The 18,746-nt window shown below is 53.1% G+C and overlaps 1 protein-coding gene across 1 annotated transcript; it reads left to right on the top strand.

The window, feature by feature from the left end:
• The first annotated feature begins 1,782 nt into the window (after positions 1–1,782).
• DVL3 (dishevelled segment polarity protein 3) lies at positions 1,783–18,631 on the top strand. The gene is made up of 16 exons (XM_025877633.2): positions 1,783–2,190; positions 7,488–7,557; positions 8,088–8,209; positions 8,331–8,440; positions 8,640–8,775; positions 8,962–9,055; positions 9,271–9,340; positions 9,981–10,120; positions 10,288–10,364; positions 10,480–10,547; positions 10,693–10,842; positions 11,608–11,739; positions 11,901–12,068; positions 15,323–15,538; positions 15,638–16,048; positions 16,935–18,631. Exons 1-16 carry the CDS (start codon positions 2,030–2,032, stop codon positions 16,964–16,966), a joined length of 2,157 nt encoding a protein of 718 aa, XP_025733418.2. The 5' UTR covers positions 1,783–2,029; the 3' UTR covers positions 16,967–18,631.
• The last annotated feature ends 115 nt before the right edge of the window (positions 18,632–18,746 follow it).

Raw genomic sequence — 18,746 nt, 5'->3', positions numbered from 1 at the left:
AATCCATCAATCAAATTTGGAAATAAATAAGCAATGTCCAGAATGCATAAATCGGTAACTAGTATGAGGTTTAAAAATATCTATGTACTGGGTTGGGGTGGAAAATGGGACAGAGAACTGCTGTTAAGAGCTTTCTTAAAATGCACATATATTTAATTTAAAAAGTGAAGAGAAGGGTATGAAATGAAAGTTCACAAGGTATGTGCAGGGGCTAGCAAATAGGTTGATTTGCTGAAGTAAAAAATTTAGCCAGGATATAATGAAAAAATAGCTGTAGAGGTAGGTAGTTTCGATTATGGAGTTTTGAATACTGTGCTAAGAATATTTGGAAAGCACTGGGGAATGTGGAGAGATTTCTGAGCAGAAGAGTCTGTGGAAGTGGTACTTTGAAAATGCTAATTTGGCAACAGTGTACAAAATGGAGTGGGAGGAGCCCATACTTGTTCCTGTGGCCTTAAAGGACCTATGTCTACCTCTCCAGCCTCATTCTACCACTATCACTATAGTCACAATGGCCTTCTTGTTCCTCAAATTGGGAGAGTTTATTCCTGCCTTGAGCCTTTATACCTGGCTGTGCCCTTTGCCTGGAATGCCTTTCCCCCCACACCGGACCTTCTAGCTGCTGCTTTTTCCATTCTGTCTTCGCTCAAATGGAAGAGGCTTTCTCTAACCACCCATGGCTCTCTTGTCCCTTTTACTACCACATCACTCCATTTTATCTTTTTCTTAGCATTTGTCCCTGGGAAGTTATTTATTACCAGCTGGTGTGCCGCCTTTCAGATGAATGAAAGTCCTGACTGAGGGCAGCCTTAACTGTCTTGTTTTCACTTTATCCCCTGCGGTGTGCCTTGCACCTTGGTGGGCACCCATTTATTAAAAGAATTAAGAGCTAAGAGGTGAAGAGATCTGTCAGGGACCTATTATACCTAGTTCTGGTTTGAGACTTACTGGCCCAGTCATGCACTCATTTTCATCTCATTCTGCATCAGTCCATTTATTAAGCCACGGCTTTGCACCTAGGTATTGTACTGAGGTTATTTTTTTTTAAGATTTTATTTTATTTTATTTTATTTTAATTTTATTTATTTATTTAGAGAGAGCGAGAGAGCACGCGCTGGAGCAGAGGGGAGGGGCAGAGGGAGAGGGAGAAGCAGACTCCCAGCGAGCAGTGAGCCTGATGGGACTCCATCCCAGGACCCTGAGACCATGACCTGAGCCGAAGGCAGGCACTTAACCTACTAAGCCACCCGGGTGCCCTGTACTGAGGTTAGAAGAAGGAATCAGAACTCGATTCCGTTCTTCCTCAAGGAACTCAGTTTGGTAGACTCAGTGACAGCAGCTATTCTTTCCAACAGACCCTAAAAGGGCCACATGAACGTCACTTTCCTCCATCGATACCTGGTCAGAACCGCCCCCCCTCTGGGCCGCCCCCCCACCTCTGGGGACCAAAGTGACCCCAGGCTGCTGAGGAACAGCCGATCCCCCTAGGGTCCAGAGTCAGGACCTTGATGAATCCGCGAACGCGGCCATCCTGGTGAGATCTGCCCTTCCCTGTCTGGGGAGCCTAGGCGACCGCCACCAAGCTCCCCGCAGGCCTGGGAGCGGAGCACAGGCTGCCGAGCTCACCGCGGGGTGTCCGCGGGGCCCGGTAGTGGCCCCAACCATCTGCCGTGAGGCCAGCGCGGCGCGGCGGCGGCCAGGGGCGGAGCTCGCGCCGGGGCGGGGCCGCGCCGGGGTCGGGGGAGGGGAGCGGGCCGAGCCGCAGCGCAGAGCCGGGTAGGGCCGCGGCCACCGGAAGAGTCGCAGTCTCCAGCGGAGCCGGGAGAGTGGGGAGCGGAAGCGGCAGCCGCGGCGGCGGCAGGCGGCGCTGGGACCCGGGAGCGGCCGGAGAACAAGGGAGCTGGCGCCGCGGCCGGCCGCGGAGCTAGGCTGAGCCGCTGGGCCGCGCCGAGGGCCGTCGCCGCCCGAGAGGCCCGGCCCGGCCGCCGGAGCAGGCCGCGCGCGGGCCGCCGGGCCCGAGGCCGGAGCCATGGGCGAGACCAAGATCATCTACCACCTGGACGGGCAGGAGACGCCGTACCTGGTGAAGCTGCCCCTGCCCGCCGAGCGCGTCACCTTGGCGGACTTTAAGGGCGTTCTGCAGCGACCCAGCTATAAGTTCTTCTTCAAGTCTATGGACGACGATTTCGGGTGAGGATGGCCCCCGCCTCACCTCCGGGGGACCCCGGCCCCTCCGGCTTCTCGGGGCCCACTCGGCCAGTTTGGACTCCCCTTGCTACACTGGCTTCTGGCCCTACTCTGGATTCCAGGCGGCGACTTGGGCATTTGGGGGCCCCCTGGCTTTTTCAGAGGCTGGAGTTCTAGCCCCTTTAGGGACTCTCCTTTTACGTCTTGTGGGGGACCTAGCCCCCCTAGTTTTAGGGGGACGTCCAATTCCCCAAGAGCAACCAGAGTTCCAAGTCCCCTTCACCTCCTCAGAGGCCAGTGGCCTACATAGACAGACACACCCCCCCCTCCACCCGATTCCAGAGCCAGAGTCCCCAACCTTCCGCCCGCCAGGGGAGCCACCTTTTTAGCAGAGACTTGGGGTGTTTGGCACTTGGCCTTTGCCCTCTCCATCTTTTCAGCTCCCAACTCAGAACCGTATTTGGAGTAGTGCATCCAGGGGCTATGCTGTGGGACTTTGAACTGGGGGGAGGGGGACTTGGGGGGGGCGGTTCAGGGGCCAGGCTGCAAGCTAAGGCCAGCAAGCCTAATGTTTATTTAGCTGTCTCCCCTTCCTTGTGGGGTGTTCAGGATGTTGTCAAGGAATTGGAGTGCCTGACCCCTGAGAAATCCCCACTGGCCTAGGTGCTGATTTCCCTTCAGAATTGGGGCCTTTTTCCTCCAGATCGTGGCCAAGGGGAGACCTTGGAAAGGGCCTCAGAGCCTGGATGGGAGGGCCAGGAAGAGTCTCTTGGTGTTCTTCATCTTCCTCTGCCTGGCGGGGTCTTCTCCACCCAGCTGCAGGGCTTTGGGCAGGCGGAGTTTGGAAGCAGGGACTTCCCCTTTAAGAGGGGATGGAATGTTGGAGCCGGAAGGTTCTGTAGCAGCTGGCCTGGGAGGGGGAGCCTGGCCCATCCCCTCACACCCCCCCCCAACTCCCAGGGGACTGGGGGAGGGGGAGGCCCCCAGACTTGCCTGCCCCACACTAACTGGGCACTGGGCCTGGAGGCCTGTGGGGAAGGCCTTCCCGGGCCCTGAAGGCCTAAAGGCTGTCTCTCCAGCCCCAGCCTGAGGCCTGCACTGCTCTTTGGAGCTGAGGCCCCAGAGCTGAATGAGGGGAGACAGTCTCCTCCCTGGTGTTGATGAGTCTGGCTTCTCTTCCAGGACCCCTCCCCTCTTGGCCTGGGAAGCAAGCACCTTCTCTGTCTTCTGCCTAACATGTTTTGCTGTCATCTTACCCCACGGAACTCAGGGTTTGATGAGCCCATGAGAGCCTGTTTGTGAGAGTGCTTTGAACGTGGGATGTGCTATGCAGCTTCTGACCATTCTTGCTTCTTTTGTTGTTCCTACACTGGGGTGGGGTACTCCTGGTGTAGTAATGATTGTCTGGCTTCAGTCCAGATACAGACACCCCTGATTGGAAGATTCTGAAGAGGGATCGATCTGCAAGGGGTGAGAGTGAGGGGGCAGAGGCCTTGGCCTGGTAAGAGAAAAACGGAGTTGGAAGAGACTAAGATGCCACCTCAGGGTATGGGATAGGGGAAATCAGCTAGAGTGCAGTGTGCTGGAGCCTCCCTGGGACCGGATGCCTTGAGGGACTAGGGTAGGCCTGTGTCTCTGCCCTCAACTCACCCCTGAACCCAGTGCGCTTAGCCCCCACCTCCTAAACCTATACCTCTCTGGGCTACCTCCCACTCCCCCAGACTGCTGTCAAACCAGGCCTAACCGCAGTCATAGGAGGGTTCCCATTACATCTGCTCACAGTTGACTTAATATTGTTCTTTAAATCCAGTTCACTCTCTCTTTCTTAGCTTGACCCAATCAGTAATATGAAATCACAGGTCTGATTTTCTACTTGTATTTCTTTCTAAATATGTTAAAAATAAATACTTAACTATTGAATTAAACATTCATTCAGGTGCACCTGAAGCGATCTTGCATACGTTAGTGGTACTTGAACCATCCTTTGCAAAATATTATAGTAGACTGTTTTAACAGGATTGAGAACAAAGCTAAAGGAGGAGATTGATTTTGTTTTTATCCCCAGGAGGATTATTGAGCAGGAGAGGGCTAGAGCTGTCTTGTCACAGAGAACTGGTAGCTGAGAAGTATATATATTTCATTTATTTAACAAACTCTTTTTATGGTATTTCAGTGTGCATGCACTGATCTGAGTGCTTTTCAAATCTTTACTCATTCAATCATCTTAACAGCCTTATGAAATAAGTAGTAATATCCCCAGTTTATAGATGAAGAAATGTTAAGTAACTTACCCGAGGCCACACAGCTAGTAAGTGGCAGAGCTTGATTCTGCGTCAGAAATCTGGCTCCAAAGTCTAAGACCTTAATCATACAATTGTAGGTGTTACTATTATCATCACCATTGAACAGATACATCCTCTCTGAGGGAGATGCTGAGCCTTGGCAAACTGTAGAGGTGATAGGGCTGCCACTTATCCTAGCCCCATGAGACCAGGGTCGGGCAGAGGCCAGCGACCTCTGCTGACAGATGGGAGAGTGGGTCAGAGGAGAAAGGCTGCTCTCCAAGCTCACCCTCTGAGGTTCTGGTTTGTGAGGACTGAGGACTCCCCAACTCCCATCCTGTCTCCAGAAGTATTTGTCAAGTTAAATAGGCCAGACCCTCTTAAATTACTTGGGAAATGGAGGAAGAATAAACATTTTCAGCACTGATGGATGCTAGAGTGGCCTTGAGCTGTGGGCGGGAGCAACATGGGAAGTTGGACTACCAACCATGTTGCTCCCTGCTGCATGTCACATTCTGCCCTTCCTCTAGGCCTACCCAGAGCACACTGCTCTTCCCTTTTCTTCCCCAGGTCCAAATTGCCCCATTCTCTGCGTTTAGCTTTTAAAGTTATGGCACTTTATCCCATTTATCCTTACACCTACCCAGCTCCTAGCCAGGACCTGACACCTAGGTAATACTCAACAAATGTCTGTCCAGTGAACACATCTGCTGTTCTTATGGTTCTGACCACTTCCCACTTGCCATATACTTGTATGAACTATCCATTGGGCCATAACCTCCAAGGACAAGGCAGGCTCTTGGTCTGGTGCTTCTTGAGGTTTATACAATGGCAAGCACAGGATTTAAAACCCGCTGGGCTCTTAGCAAAGGCTTTTTAATTGAATGAATGATGATGGACAGCGAGTGATGTGTAGATTTTTGGTCCCCGCCCTTAGAAACTTACACCTAGTTGGAAAGAGTATGGGACCTGCTAAAAATTGACACAGCTAATAACTAGCTTTTATTATAAGCCTACATCATGCCAACACACAAATCACACTTACCAGGATAAGACAAAGGTTTGGAAAAGTTAAGAAACTTCTCTAAGATAGGAGGGCTAACAAATGGCAGAATTAGAACCCAGATGTGTTCAGCTCTGCTTACGGCGTGTGTGTGTGTGTGTTAGTGCTGTGCAACCCTGAGCCATTCATCTCCATGGTGGGAGGGGGAGGTCTGTCTGAGGTCCCCAAGGCTGTTGCTGAAGATCAGCTGATCGTTATGAGTCAGCGGAGCCTTGGCGACCTGTCGGTGACCCCTAGAAAGAGAGGAAACATCTGTAGCATTGGAGCTATGTGGTGGGGCCTGCTCAGGGAGGGAGTGGTGGGGATTCAGCAGCAGTTTCCCACCACAAAGAGACCCTCTCCAGAGCAGGTCAGTCTCTGCCATAAGACCCACATACCCCATTTTCCTTTGAGCCCCAGTTCCCATATTGGACTGCAAGCTTAGGGTACCCTGTGGCCAGCCTGGCTCATGACTCTGAGCTATCTCCATGTCCCTTCTTTTCAGCATGTTCTATCCCTAGGCTTTCTGCCATCGTGGGCTTGACCAGGATGATTAGAGCTGCTTTCCCAGGGTCTTTGTGGGGTTGGAAGTGGTGGAGGAACCAGAGCTGGATGGGAGGGAGAAGGGCAGGCTCGGTCTTCGAACTTGGCTGTGAGTCCAAGAATGTGAGCATCACAAGGAGCCAAGCACGTTCCCGGCTCTGGGCAGAAGCTGCTCCAAGAACAAGGAAGGACTAGGCTTCCCAGCCTCCCTCTCTGCTCACAACCCCAGGCATGTGCCTTTCTCTTGCCCCTGATCACATCTTTCCAGCTCTGTACTCCTGGGGTGTTTGAAACAGTCTGGGGTCCTCAAACCTTCTCGTTCCTTTCCCTGGCCCCAAACTGTAATCATGGTCTGACTTCTTGCCTTGATGCATCCCCCGAGCCAAATTACATGCCTATACACATCCCACCCCCTCCACGCCCCACATCACTGTCTCCCCCAACAACACCACACACACATCCACATCACCTGTCATGGTATGAGAAAAAAATGTGAAATACCATGGAAAGACCATAGGTTTTGCAGTCAGGCAAGCTTGGGGTTGAATTCCAACTCTGACATCTTCCAGCTCTGTGACCTGGGACAAGTTACTGAATGTTTCTCCATTTCTCTACTCATAAAATGAGAATCTTGTCCATACAATGAAGGTGATGTGAAGATTATACACATTCTAATTCTAGGGAGATAAGATGGTATAATAGGTACGAATAAAGGCTAAAGAATCAAGCTGACCAGGATTCAAATTCCAGCTTTTATTAGTGGTGTGACCGTAAGTGAATTTCTGAACTTACTAAGCCTTAGTTTCCCCATCTGTGTCTGTCTTAGCATTGCTGTATTAAATGAAATGACACAAGCAAAGTGCTTAGCTTAGTGCTTGGCCCATGATACGTGCTCAGTAAATGAGAGCAGTTGGTACTACTATCATAAAGGCAGTGGGGGATGTTCAGTAAATACAGTTTCTCCTTCTCTTTCCTAATATCCTTAAAACTCCTCATCCACACCTCCCAGAAGAATGTCGGGATTCCCAAGAAGGGAAAGACAGAAATAAGGATGTACTTTTTCCTAGTTTAGGGTCAGAGGGAAAGAATAAGTCTAGTCCAGAAGAGCTATGTTGGACTGGGTAAAGCACTCTCATGATTCTAGGGAGTAGCCACATTCATGGGGGACAGCAATTTGTCAGGTGTAATTTGCAGTCACCTGATAACTGAGAGGACACCCCAGGATGGCATCTGGTCTGGGCAGGGCTGGTGTCTTCCTGGTGGTGCTAAAGAGCTGTCCCTAGGTGACCCCCACTCTGCTCCCATCTGAACAGGCTTAGGCTGGTGGCATGATTCCCAGTTTAGGGTGGAGGAGCCCCTGAGTTAGGATTGTGAGGACCCTTCCATTTCCACCCCAGAAAGCTCACTCGGACACCCCTACCCTTTCCCTGCAGAGTGGTGAAGGAGGAGATCTCCGACGACAATGCCAAGCTGCCCTGCTTCAATGGCCGGGTGGTGTCTTGGGTAAGGAGCCCTCATCAGCCCTCCCTCCTGCGTTCCTGCAGTGGGCTAGACAGAGGAAAAGCATTGCTGAGATTATAGCTGGTGGTTTTATACCTTAATATCTGACTCTCCCCTGAGTTTTCTACCTGAACTCTTTCTCACCCCAGACTCTGTAGCCTTGGTGAAAGGTGGGGGGCAGGGGGGAGGTGGAATATGGAGAGAGGGAGGGACCGAAACACTCATCAGAGACACAAATGTCTCCGACGCCCTTTGAGGAACTTTGCCTCAGGTTCCAGCCAACCTCTGCCTTAGACCACTGACCCTTGTTCTCTGCCCCCATCCCACTTCAATAGCTCATGCCTCCTGTCCTCCCATCCACCAGCAGTGAGTCCATTCCTCATCGCAGCTGACCTTGCCCAGTCCTGTCCCTTCTACCTCCATGTCCCCTGCTTCATTCTCCCCAAGTCTGCATGCCCTGCCAGAAGCCAACCGTCTGCTATTTCCCTGGTGCCCCCCCGTACCACACTACCCACCCATTCTTTCCCCATCAGTTGGTGTCTGCTGAGGGCTCACACCCAGAGCCAGCTCCCTTCTGTGCTGACAACCCATCAGAACTGCCACCGCCCATGGAGCGCACGGGAGGCATTGGGGACTCCCGGCCCCCATCCTTCCAGTGAGTGTGGCCTGAGGATGGAGCGGGCCCATGGGGGAGGGATGCATCAGCTCAGCCCAGGGCTGGGGGGAGGGAGCCCCCAGCCTGCCACCTCTCCCACCAAGTCCTCTCTTCCCTGCAGCCCTCATGCTGGTGGAGGCAGCCAGGAGAACCTGGACAATGACACAGAGACAGACTCCTTGGTGTCTGCCCAGCGCGAGCGGCCACGCAGGAGGGACGGCCCAGAGCACAGTGCGTCTTCCCTGAACAGACACCTTCCTTCCCCCCCCAACCCACGCCTACCCCCACCGCTTCTATTCAGCTACCCACATCTCTGCCCTTTCCTGAGCTTGGGGTATGCCTGGCCCCAGTGCAGCCCCTAGCCCAGCCCTGTGTCCTCCCTTCCCTCCTGCAATGGCACTGTGAACCCAGCTGCCTCTGTTCCCTGCAGCAACCCGGCTAAATGGAACTGCAAAGGGGGAACGGCGGCGAGAGCCAGGGGGTTATGATAGCTCATCCACCCTTATGAGCAGCGAGTTAGAGACCACCAGCTTCTTTGATTCGGATGAGGATGACTCCACCAGCAGGTGGGGCTTTGGTTTCATTGGTACTGTGGGAGAGGTAACCCTCGAGGAGCCCTGACCCCACCTCTCCCCAAGGATGGTGGGACCCTGGGAGGACTGTGGGCTTTGCATGGGGGACTTGGGCCCTGCGGTGCCTCTTGTGGGGCAGTGCTGGGCCAGCCTGGTGGGGAACGACTGTGGGCCCCCCAGGTTCAGCAGCTCCACAGAGCAGAGCAGCGCCTCACGCCTGATGAGAAGACATAAGCGGCGGCGGAGGAAGCAGAAGGTTTCACGGATTGAGCGGGTACGGGGCCTGAGATGCCAGGGTTGGGTGGGGGCAGACTGTGCCCTGTCCAGGCAGATCCAGGGTGTGTGCTTCCTTAGACCTCCTCCTATGGGGCCAGCATTTGAGCCTTAGAGGGGAGGGGGTGCCGAGGGCTCACCTGGAGGAGGAGCTAGGTGGGAGCAGTTGAGTTGTTGTCAGCCCTCGGTGCTGCTCAGGGCCTCTGTCTATTCCAGTCCTCGTCCTTCAGCAGCATCACGGACTCCACCATGTCACTCAACATCATCACAGTCACTCTCAACATGGGTGAGTCTGGTGAAACAACACTCTTGAGGGCCTACTATATGCCAGACACTGGGCAGACTTGAGGAGTTCAGAGAGGCACAAGATATGTTCCCTGACCCCGAGGAGCTTTCTCTCATAAACATAAACCAGTACATACACTGATCATTTCAGCAGCTCGTGATCAGGGCTATGACAGAGACAAGCACAGAGAGCTGTGGAAGCAGAGGGATGGCAGCAGGGAAGGCTTCCTGGAGGAAGTAATTTCTGATTCCTATCCCGCTTCCCTTTTTCAGCCGATGCTTGTTGCTCTCTGATTTCTGCCCTAGGTACTGTCTCTAGGAGATAGCTGGATGTAGTAAAAAGAGCCCCAGCCTTAGAATTTAAGTCTGTGTTTGAATCCTGGCTTTGCCACTTAATGGCTTAGAAAAGGCGCTGAAGCTTTCCAAGGCTCAGTGGCCTCCTTCGTAGGATGGGACGAAGAGACCCTGTGGCAGAGCTAGCAAGGCCTGAAGGGAAGCATGCTTGACCGTGCTGAACACGGGCCTGATTCAGGTTCGATGAATGTTAGTTCCTCCCGTCCGTTTCCACCCTTTTCTAATAAGGGGCTCAGAAGTTGGGTGGGAACCTTGTTCCCCTCTTAAGGTTGTATTACTCTCTGTAGAAAAGTACAACTTTCTGGGCATCTCCATTGTGGGCCAAAGCAATGAGCGTGGTGACGGAGGCATCTACATCGGCTCTATCATGAAGGGGGGTGCTGTGGCTGCAGATGGACGCATCGAGCCAGGAGATATGCTGTTACAGGTACCACTGCCCACTGGAGATGGTGGTGTGGATGGGGAGTAGGGAGATAATCCCTGCTCATTTAGAGGCCACTTCTTGGTAGGGGGAAGACCTGATCCACCAAGCTCAGCTTCCCTATCCACCTCCCCAACCCAGCTGCTTATCCCACTTCTGGCCCTCTCTCCCAGGTAAACGAGATCAACTTTGAGAACATGAGTAATGACGACGCAGTCCGGGTACTGCGGGAGATTGTGCACAAACCGGGGTATGGATGGGATGGGACATTGGGAAGGAGGGGGCAGGCATTTCTGGCTGTTAGGCAAGAGGGTTGGTCTGGACTCCGTGCATCCTGCCCTCACTAGGGACACCCTTGCTTTCAGGCCCATCACCCTGACTGTAGCCAAGTGCTGGGACCCAAGTCCACGTGGTTGCTTCACACTGCCCAGGAGTAAGTGGCTGGGCGACTCAGCCCTAAAGCTGGTGCTTGGCACACGTGAACCCTGTCTCTCCTTCCTTCTGTGTTGCCCTGAACCCTCATACCTACCCTGTGGGGCCTGCCAGTGGGCAGCCCCTGACTCTCATCCTCCCTGCAGGCGAGCCCATCCGTCCCATTGACCCTGCAGCCTGGGTCTCCCACACTGCAGCCATGACCGGCACCTTCCCTGCCTATGGCATGAGCCCCTCCCTGAGCACCATCACCTCCACCAGCTCCTCCATCACCAGCTCCATCCCTGACACAGAGCGTGAGTGTCCAACCCTGCCCCCGAGGCCCAGCAGACAAGGCCAGGTGGGAGGGACTAATGAAGGCCCACATGGAGACTCTTGCTTAAAAGCCAGAGGGGGCTGGAGAGGGGGCTGAGTTCATTCCAGCTACCTCAAACTGCAGCTTCCCAGAGTGGACACCCAACCCTCACAAAACAGTGTTTGCCTCTGAACCTGTATTGAGCACCCCGCGAGCCTTAGTTTCCTCTAGTAAAATGGGACTAATGATACGCACTCTACCAGGTCCCGGGGTGAGGGAGGGGGTTTTAACAAGAGGGTGTAAGTGAAGCCTCGATCCCAGTATGTGGCATAAAGTAAGCACTCAGCAAATGACTGCCATTTTTATTATAACACACGTATTATACACTTTGCTAAGCACCTTCATTTATATTATTTAATTCTCTCTTCAAATACCCTTGCAAAATATGGGGCGCCTGGGTGGCTCAGTTGGTTAAGCGTTGGACTTTTGATCTCCACTCAGGTCTTGATCTCAGAGTTGTGAGTTCAAGCCCTGTGTTGGGCTCCACATTGGGCATGGAGCCTACTTTAAAAAACAAACAAGCAAATCCTTGCAAAATAAATATTGAAGTCCCTATTTTTACAGAGGAGGAAACTAAGTGTCCTAGAAGTCAATAATGTGTCCACCATTGGTCCATAGTTATTGGGTGATAGAGCTGCAGTGCCAGCTCCTCTCCACCTAACTCTGTAGCCCCTTTCTGCCTCACCATTCTGCCTCCCACCCCCAGGCCTAGACGACTTCCACCTGTCCATCCACAGTGACATGGCTGCCATTGTCAAAGCCATGGCCTCCCCTGAATCTGGGCTGGAGGTCCGAGACCGCATGTGGCTCAAGATTACCATCCCTAACGCTTTCATCGGTGAGAGGGCCCCATGGTGGGATGAAGGGCGGGGTGGGGGCTGAAGATCTCCCTTGGGCCACTCCTTGGAGCTGGCACCAGCCCCAGCCTTGTGGCTTCTGTGAGGTCAGATGAGCCCAAGTCAGGTGGGCCTCCCAATCAAGTGGCGGCCTTGCCCCCAGGCTCGGATGTGGTGGACTGGCTATACCACAACGTGGAAGGCTTCACTGACAGGAGGGAGGCCCGCAAGTATGCCAGCAACCTGCTGAAAGCCGGCTTCATCCGCCACACCGTCAACAAGATCACCTTCTCTGAGCAGTGCTACTACATCTTCGGTGACCTCTGTGGCAGTATGTGCCTCCCCCACCTTGCTCTGTCTCCTGGCTGGGAGTGGGGAGGGGCCCAGGGATGTGGCAGCAGACCCCAGGGAGCCCACATGAGGCGTGAGCAGGCAGCCAAGGTGGGGGCCCAGCTTGAGGCCTGACACGGGCCTCCCTCTCTAGTCGAAGCAGATCCCAGTCAGGCCTTTTCACCTGTCTGCGTCCCCGTCTTGGGCCTGGCATTTTCTAAGTGCCTCCTCTGTTTCTGGCACCATGCTGGTTGTTTCTTTCTTTCTTTCTTTTTTTTTTTTTTTAGATTTTATTTATTTATTTGACAGAGAGAGACACAGCGAGAGAGGGAACAGAAGCAGGGGGAGTGGGAGAGGGAGAAGCAGGCCTTCCGTGGAGCAGGGAGCCCGATGCGGGGCTTGATCCCAGGACCCTGGGACCATGACCTGAGCTGAAGGCAGATGCTTAACCGACTGAGCCACCCAGGCGCCCTGTGCTGGTTGTTTCTAAGCATCATCTCACTCTCACTCAGTCCTCACAACCCCGCCTCCTAACCTTTGGGGAGATGGATCACTGTCCCTATTTCAGCTGAGGATACTGAGACTTAATAGTCCGCCCATTCTCACAGTCAGACACAGAGGAGTTAGGCCTTGGGTCCAGGTCTTTTTGGCTCCAGAGTCCTTTTTCTTACTGCCGTTTGGAGCTGCCTAGGTGTGTGGTGTTGCAGAAACATTATCTTAGCAAGGTCAAAGATCCTACCGTTGGCCCCTGATCACCCTCCCAGCACCAAGCAGGTTCCACCAAGGCAGGACTTGGGGCTGGCTTGAGCCCCCAAGTCCCCAGCCTCCTCAGACCCTTGAGGGTGGGCTGGACCTTGGGATGAAACTGAAAAAAAACTGTCAGGGCTGAAACTGAAAAAAAAACTGTCAGGGCCAGCTTGTAGAGGACTCTGCAAGCTGCCCCAAGCTTGACTTGATCCCGAGAGAGTGCAAAGGCAATGAGGGTTTTTAAGGAGGAAAGGTCTGCAGGGAACCCCCCCCCTTCTCCTCCTGAGCAGGTAGACAGCCCTTGGGAAGGAAGAGGAGTCCTCAAAACAGGACAGCATTGCTCAGGGCCGGGAGCAGAGGCCCACTCCCAGCAGCCGCCTCTGCCTCAGGGAGCCTTTTGTCATCCCAGTGGTGCTCGCTGGCTGAAGTCCAAAAATTGACTTAAAGTGCTTCAGGTTAGGTTCTAGGACTAGGAAGGCTGTTGCTGCAGAGCACAAGGTCGTGATGGAGGGTGACAGGTGCCTAGGGCTTTGGAGTTGGACAGTTCTGAGTTCAAATCCTAGCTCCGCCCTCACTGTGTAAACATGAGTAAGTGACAGCCTCTCGTTGCCTCAATTTCTTGATCTATAAGTTGGAGGTAATTGTAGAACCTATCTCAGAGCTTTTTAGAGGTTTAAAACAGTGTGTATAATGCTTTTAGCACCAAGTTTGGCCCACAGTAAGTGCTTTAAAAAATTCTCCATTCATAAATTTAATTGATTCTAAGGTGAACATTTCTTTCACATTTTGATATCTCTGAAATTGGAGTGCATCTTATAATTCATGGCTTCTTAGACTCAATCCTGTGTGGTAATTATTATCATCATTAGAAGAAGTCAGCCCTGGCCCTGAACCTCCAGGGACCCCTAAAGCTTCTCAAGACAGGTGTGGTTTTTGCTCAAGAGATACTGTTCTATCCCTGGGGCCTCCTGGGTCTTCTATCCATGCACCAAGGCCCCCCAGAGGCCCAGCTCAGGGATATGCTGACAGATAGGTCTTTTTCTTCTCACCGGCCAAGGTCTCCTCAGCCTCCTCAGCAGGCTCAAAGGAAAGAATTGAGGACCCCAATTCTTTGGGAGATCCCCAGGAGCCCACAATCACTCCCCTCAGGACAACAGCTCGGAGGCTGAAATAGTCACCAGCTCTTGGGGCATGAGCCAAGGCAGCCCCCTGTTCCTCACCACCACCCCCACCCCCATGCTAGCTGCAGGCCTTGAAAAGTTGATGGCTTAGCTGGTAGACTCCACAGACTGCCTCCGCCCTCTCAGATCCTCCTCTCCTGACCTCTTCTTCCCTGGAAGGTTGGGCTGGCTTACTTAAGGAGTTGGAACAAAGGGCTCCATCTGTATCCAGCAGCTGGCCCGTAGGGCAATTCCAGCTGTGTCAGAGCTCTGGGACCTGGTATGATGACGTGTGAGCAAGGGGTGTCCCAGGCAGGTAACACTTCTGGTGGCCCCTTTCAAGTAGTTCCAACATTGGTGGGGGCAGCCTTGCCCTTAAGGAGTGAACAATTTACTGTGGGAGCCAGAGTCATGAAACAAGTAATGTTAATACTGTGAAGAATGAGGCCTGGCTGGAAATGGGGTGGAGGGCACAGAGGAGGCATCTAAGTTGTTCTCTTTCTGAGCTCTTTCCACCTTCCCCAGCAGCACCAGAAAATCCATCTGGACCACTAGCCTTCTGTATGGGGAGGCTCTGAAAGGCCTATGTTTGTTCTGGCCTATAATGGGTATTTTTTTTAGTCCTAGATGAAGGGAGAGGGCAAAAATTCACCTAAATTTCCCCAAACTGCTCCCTACGCTTTACTAATGACTCACTTGGAAAGATAAGAAAGTAAGCAACTCCTAGCTTCTGCTCTGGCTACAATTTGGATTGACCTCAGGTGGGTCACTTAACCTCTCTGGACTTCACTTTCCTCATCTGGAAAAAATGTGACTAATGCCCTCTTCATAGGATGGTGGTAACATTTGCATGGGGTAAAGGGCTTTGTATCGTGTCTAATGACTTGCAGGTTTGCAATACCTGTCTGCTATTTCAGCTTCCCACACTCCCCCCAAGTGAACAGAGGAGAATATTGCCCATTTAAGACTTGTGTTCCTTCTTCCAGTTTATGAGGAAGGAGGAGAAACTGTCAAGCCCTTGGAAGGGGGCCTCCCTGGGCCTAGGAGTTGGGTGTCAGGATTGGGCATTGAGCATCTGAAGGTGGGGCTTAGGGCCTTCCTGAGGGGTTTTCCTTGGTGCTGTGTCTGCAGGGTCTTCCTCTCCACCATCTCAGGTAGGTGGCAGAGGGGGTCTGAAGAAGTGAGAGATCTCTGACCTATGCCTCCACTCATTTGGGGGATAAACTACCACTGCTGTTAGGTGTCATCACAGATGTACCACCCGACCTAGACCGGGGACCTCTCTCTCCTGACCTAGGGGTGTGGGGGCATGGGATAGACCCAGCTCATCTGGCCCTCCCCCCCACAGACATGGCCAACTTGTCCCTCCATGATCACGACGGTTCCAGTGGCGCCTCTGACCAGGACACGCTGGCCCCTTTGCCGCACCCAGGGGCCGCCCCTTGGCCCATGGCTTTCCCTTACCAGTACCCGCCGCCCCCACACCCCTACAACCCGCACCCAGGCTTCCCAGAGCTGGGGTACAGCTATGGTGGGGGCAGCGCCAGCAGTCAGCACAGTGAAGGTAAGGTGGAGGGGGGCGGTGGTGGGGGCACAGGCGAACCCCAGGCTGCTGCTGCAAGCTCTGAGCGTCGCCCGCCCTGGGCTTGCCTGTCCCCTGCAGGCAGCCGGAGCAGTGGCTCCAACCGTAGCGGCAGTGACCGGCGGAAGGAGAAGGACCCGAAGGCGGGGGACTCGAAGTCGGGCGGCAGCGGCAGCGAGTCGGACCACACAACTCGCAGCAGCCTGCGTGGGCCGCGGGAAAGGGCGCCCAGCGAGCGCTCGGGGCCTGCCGCCAGCGAGCATAGCCACCGCAGCCACCACTCCATGGCCGGCAGCCTGCGCAGCCATCACACACACCCGAGCTACGGCCCCCCTGGCGTGCCCCCTCTCTACGGTCCCCCCATGCTGATGATGCCCCCACCGCCCGCGGCCATGGGGCCCCCAGGAGCCCCCCCGGGCCGCGACCTGGCCTCTGTGCCCCCTGAACTGACAGCCAGCAGACAGTCCTTCCGCATGGCCATGGGAAACCCCAGTGAGTTCTTTGTGGATGTGATGTGAACAGGGCCCCTCCCCCACTCGCATCCCACTCCCGCACCCGGGCGGCTGCGTCCCTCTCTCCATCCGTCCGTCTTTTTTACTTTGTCTGGTACCTGAAAGGGAAATAAATTGAACTAAATTCAGGCGCGCTAACCTCGCTGGGCGCAGCGAGGGCGGGGTGCACCCACCGATCGCCACTGCGGCCCCTAACCTGCCACCGGCCCTAGCTTGCCCCTCTGTCCACTAACCGCTGCGTAGGCCTTCCCAGGATCTTTCATGTTACTGGGACCCGACTTGCTGGTGCTGCTCCTTATTCCCCACACACACTTAAGGAGTTGAACCCAGCGGTGCCCTTGAGGGCCTGCTCACCCCTTTAGCCCCCCCTTCCCCCCCCCCCCGCCCCGCCACCGGTACCCCCGCAGCAACCTTGCACCGTTCATTTCAGCTACATCAGCCCTCCATTAACCGCATCCCCTTGAGCATGTGTGCCAGTCTCTTAACTTTTCCCCCACAATACTGACACCAAAAAATACTTGCTTCAGCTGCCCCTGCTCCTAACTGCCCCCGCCCCACCTTGGGGGGGGGTGCTGCCTCAGTCCTGCAACCTAGAGCTGTAGTCACTTCCAATAACCATCCAAGCTATCTCAGCCTGTGCCCACCTTTACTGGAAGCCCGAAGGGCCCCCTCAGTTGCCTGAGCTGCTAGTGGCTTCTGGGAAGCATATCTGCTCTACCCCTACATCTATACTCCCATGCCTGCCCTGTGTGCTGGTTCCTTCAGACCCCTAACCCTACTAACCACCAGGCTCATCTCACCTCTGGGCCTGAAACATTTCTTTTCTTTCTTTTTTCTTCCCTCAATTTTTCCTGGGCCTGGAGCAGCCAAGAATTTCGGGCTGTTTGACTTTCTGTGAGCCCCCAGCAAGGGGAGGCCCAGCCTCCGAGGAGACCAGGAACCCTGCTTCAGCAGCCCCTCAGGGCTTCCCAAGGATGTTCAGCTCCCACACCCTCACTTCAACATGTTGAGTCATTAGGCTTTTGTGGGGGGCTCCAGCCTCTCACCCATGTATGAGACTCTGTTCCCCTTTCCAGAGAGTGCCCCATCCCTCTCTCTCCTCTGTTTCTCTCTCTCTCTCTCTCTCACACACACACACACACACACACACACACACACATACACACATGTACCTATGCCAAGTTCACTTAAGCCTCAGGGCTGGTCCCTACCCAGAGGGCTGGACCTTCTCTCCCAGGTTGTAGGGCTGGTTCCCTGACTTCCCTCTCCCCTTCCTTATAGCCCTCAAGCCTCCCATACATGTCCCCATCATCTTCCTACTGGATAAACTTCGTAAGCTGGGTCTCAGGTTAGGCTCAGCAGAGGACTCCCCAAGCAACTGGCAGGTTGTCCTCACCCTGCCGCTTACCCCACACGCCCTTCCCTGATTTCATAAATACCATGATGCCCCAGAGAAAGGTTGGGCAGGAGGACTTCTGGGACTCCTACTAAAGTGCCAGGTTTTATTTTTTTTACCTTATTCTCCAGTTTAAGCAAATTATGACTTTCTCTTTAAACCTCTTCTATAAATTCTCCTGGCTTACCTCTCTCCATATTTTTAGGACTGGGGTGTCAAGAGTAGGATTAAGTCTTAAGCTCCAGGCTTTGGGGCAAAGCAGGGTAGGGACATTTTGGCGTTCATTCATTTAACCAAGACCTCCTGGGGTTTTTGGTGACCAAGGGCTGTGTTGGAAGCATGACTCAGTCTTGCCTGCCTTCTAGGAGCTCTAGGTTTGCTTCCAACCCAGGCCATGGCTTTCTCTAGCCACCACTACAGGGCTGCCTCCTATACTTTTCCTTTCCTGACTCTGCCATGTTCAACTCCCTTGAGAATTCCTCCACTATTGCTCATGCCTTCAGTGTTGGTGCTCCCAGTGTTCCATCTTTGGTTCACTTCTCTTTCCTCTATGTTTACTCCTCAAATGATGTTATCTATCCTGATGTCCTCAATTGACACTGATATGCTTGTGATTCTAAAACACATATCTCCAGCCACAATTTCCCTCCAAATTTTAGATCTGTATTACCACCCGCTGGACATCACCCTGGACATATACATATGGACTCAACTCATTTCCCCCATCAAGTGTGTTCCTCCTGAATTCCAATCCTGGTTATTTTTATCACACTCTACATAGGCACACCAGCTAGTAACATTTATGGGCTTAAATTCCTCCCCATATCTTACTAGTCAGCATATCATATCCATTCCACTCCAACGATCTTTCTTGAATATGGTCCTTTCTCTCCCCCCTGCCTCTACTCTAACTCACAGGAGCATGGGATTTGGAGTCAGGTTGTTCTGGGTTTGAATCCCAGCTCTACTACTTTTTGGTTTTGTGATAAGAGAGTTATTTAATCTCTCTGAGCCTCAGTTCCCTTATATGTAAAATGATGATAATAATACCTACCTCACAGGGTTGTTGTGAGGATTTAAATTAGATAATGTACGAAAAGTGCCTAGCACAGTGCCTGGCACACAGTAGAATAGGTGCTCAATAAATGGTAGCTATAATTATAATTATTATTATTATTATTATTATTATTATTTACTCTAAATGGTAGGATATTACTGAAGTTAAAGCTTTTGGAAAGGTAGCAGTGAAGCCTTGAGTGCTGGTTCAAGAATTAGAAATGCC

The sequence above is a fragment of the Callorhinus ursinus genome, unplaced genomic scaffold (genome assembly GCF_003265705.2).
Source record: "Callorhinus ursinus isolate GAN/ISIS: 27379988/994484 unplaced genomic scaffold, GSC_fseal_2.0 scaffold1, whole genome shotgun sequence".
Classification (NCBI taxonomy): Eukaryota; Metazoa; Chordata; class Mammalia; order Carnivora; family Otariidae; genus Callorhinus; species Callorhinus ursinus.
The sequence above is the reverse complement of the archived record's forward strand: the minus strand, read 5'-3'. Positions and strand labels throughout refer to the sequence as shown.

Bases quoted from the DNA above. Each gene is read 5' to 3' on its own strand.
- DVL3 (XM_025877633.2), top strand. From the start codon at position 2,030: ATGGGCGAGACCAAGATCATCTACCACCTGGACGGGCAGGAGACGCCG. The intron at 7,558-8,087 runs GTAAGGAGCCCT...TTTCCCCATCAG, and splicing joins ATGGCCGGGTGGTGTCTTGG to TTGGTGTCTGCTGAGGGCTC. The intron at 8,441-8,639 runs GTGCGTCTTCCC...TGTTCCCTGCAG, and splicing joins GAGGGACGGCCCAGAGCACA to CAACCCGGCTAAATGGAACT.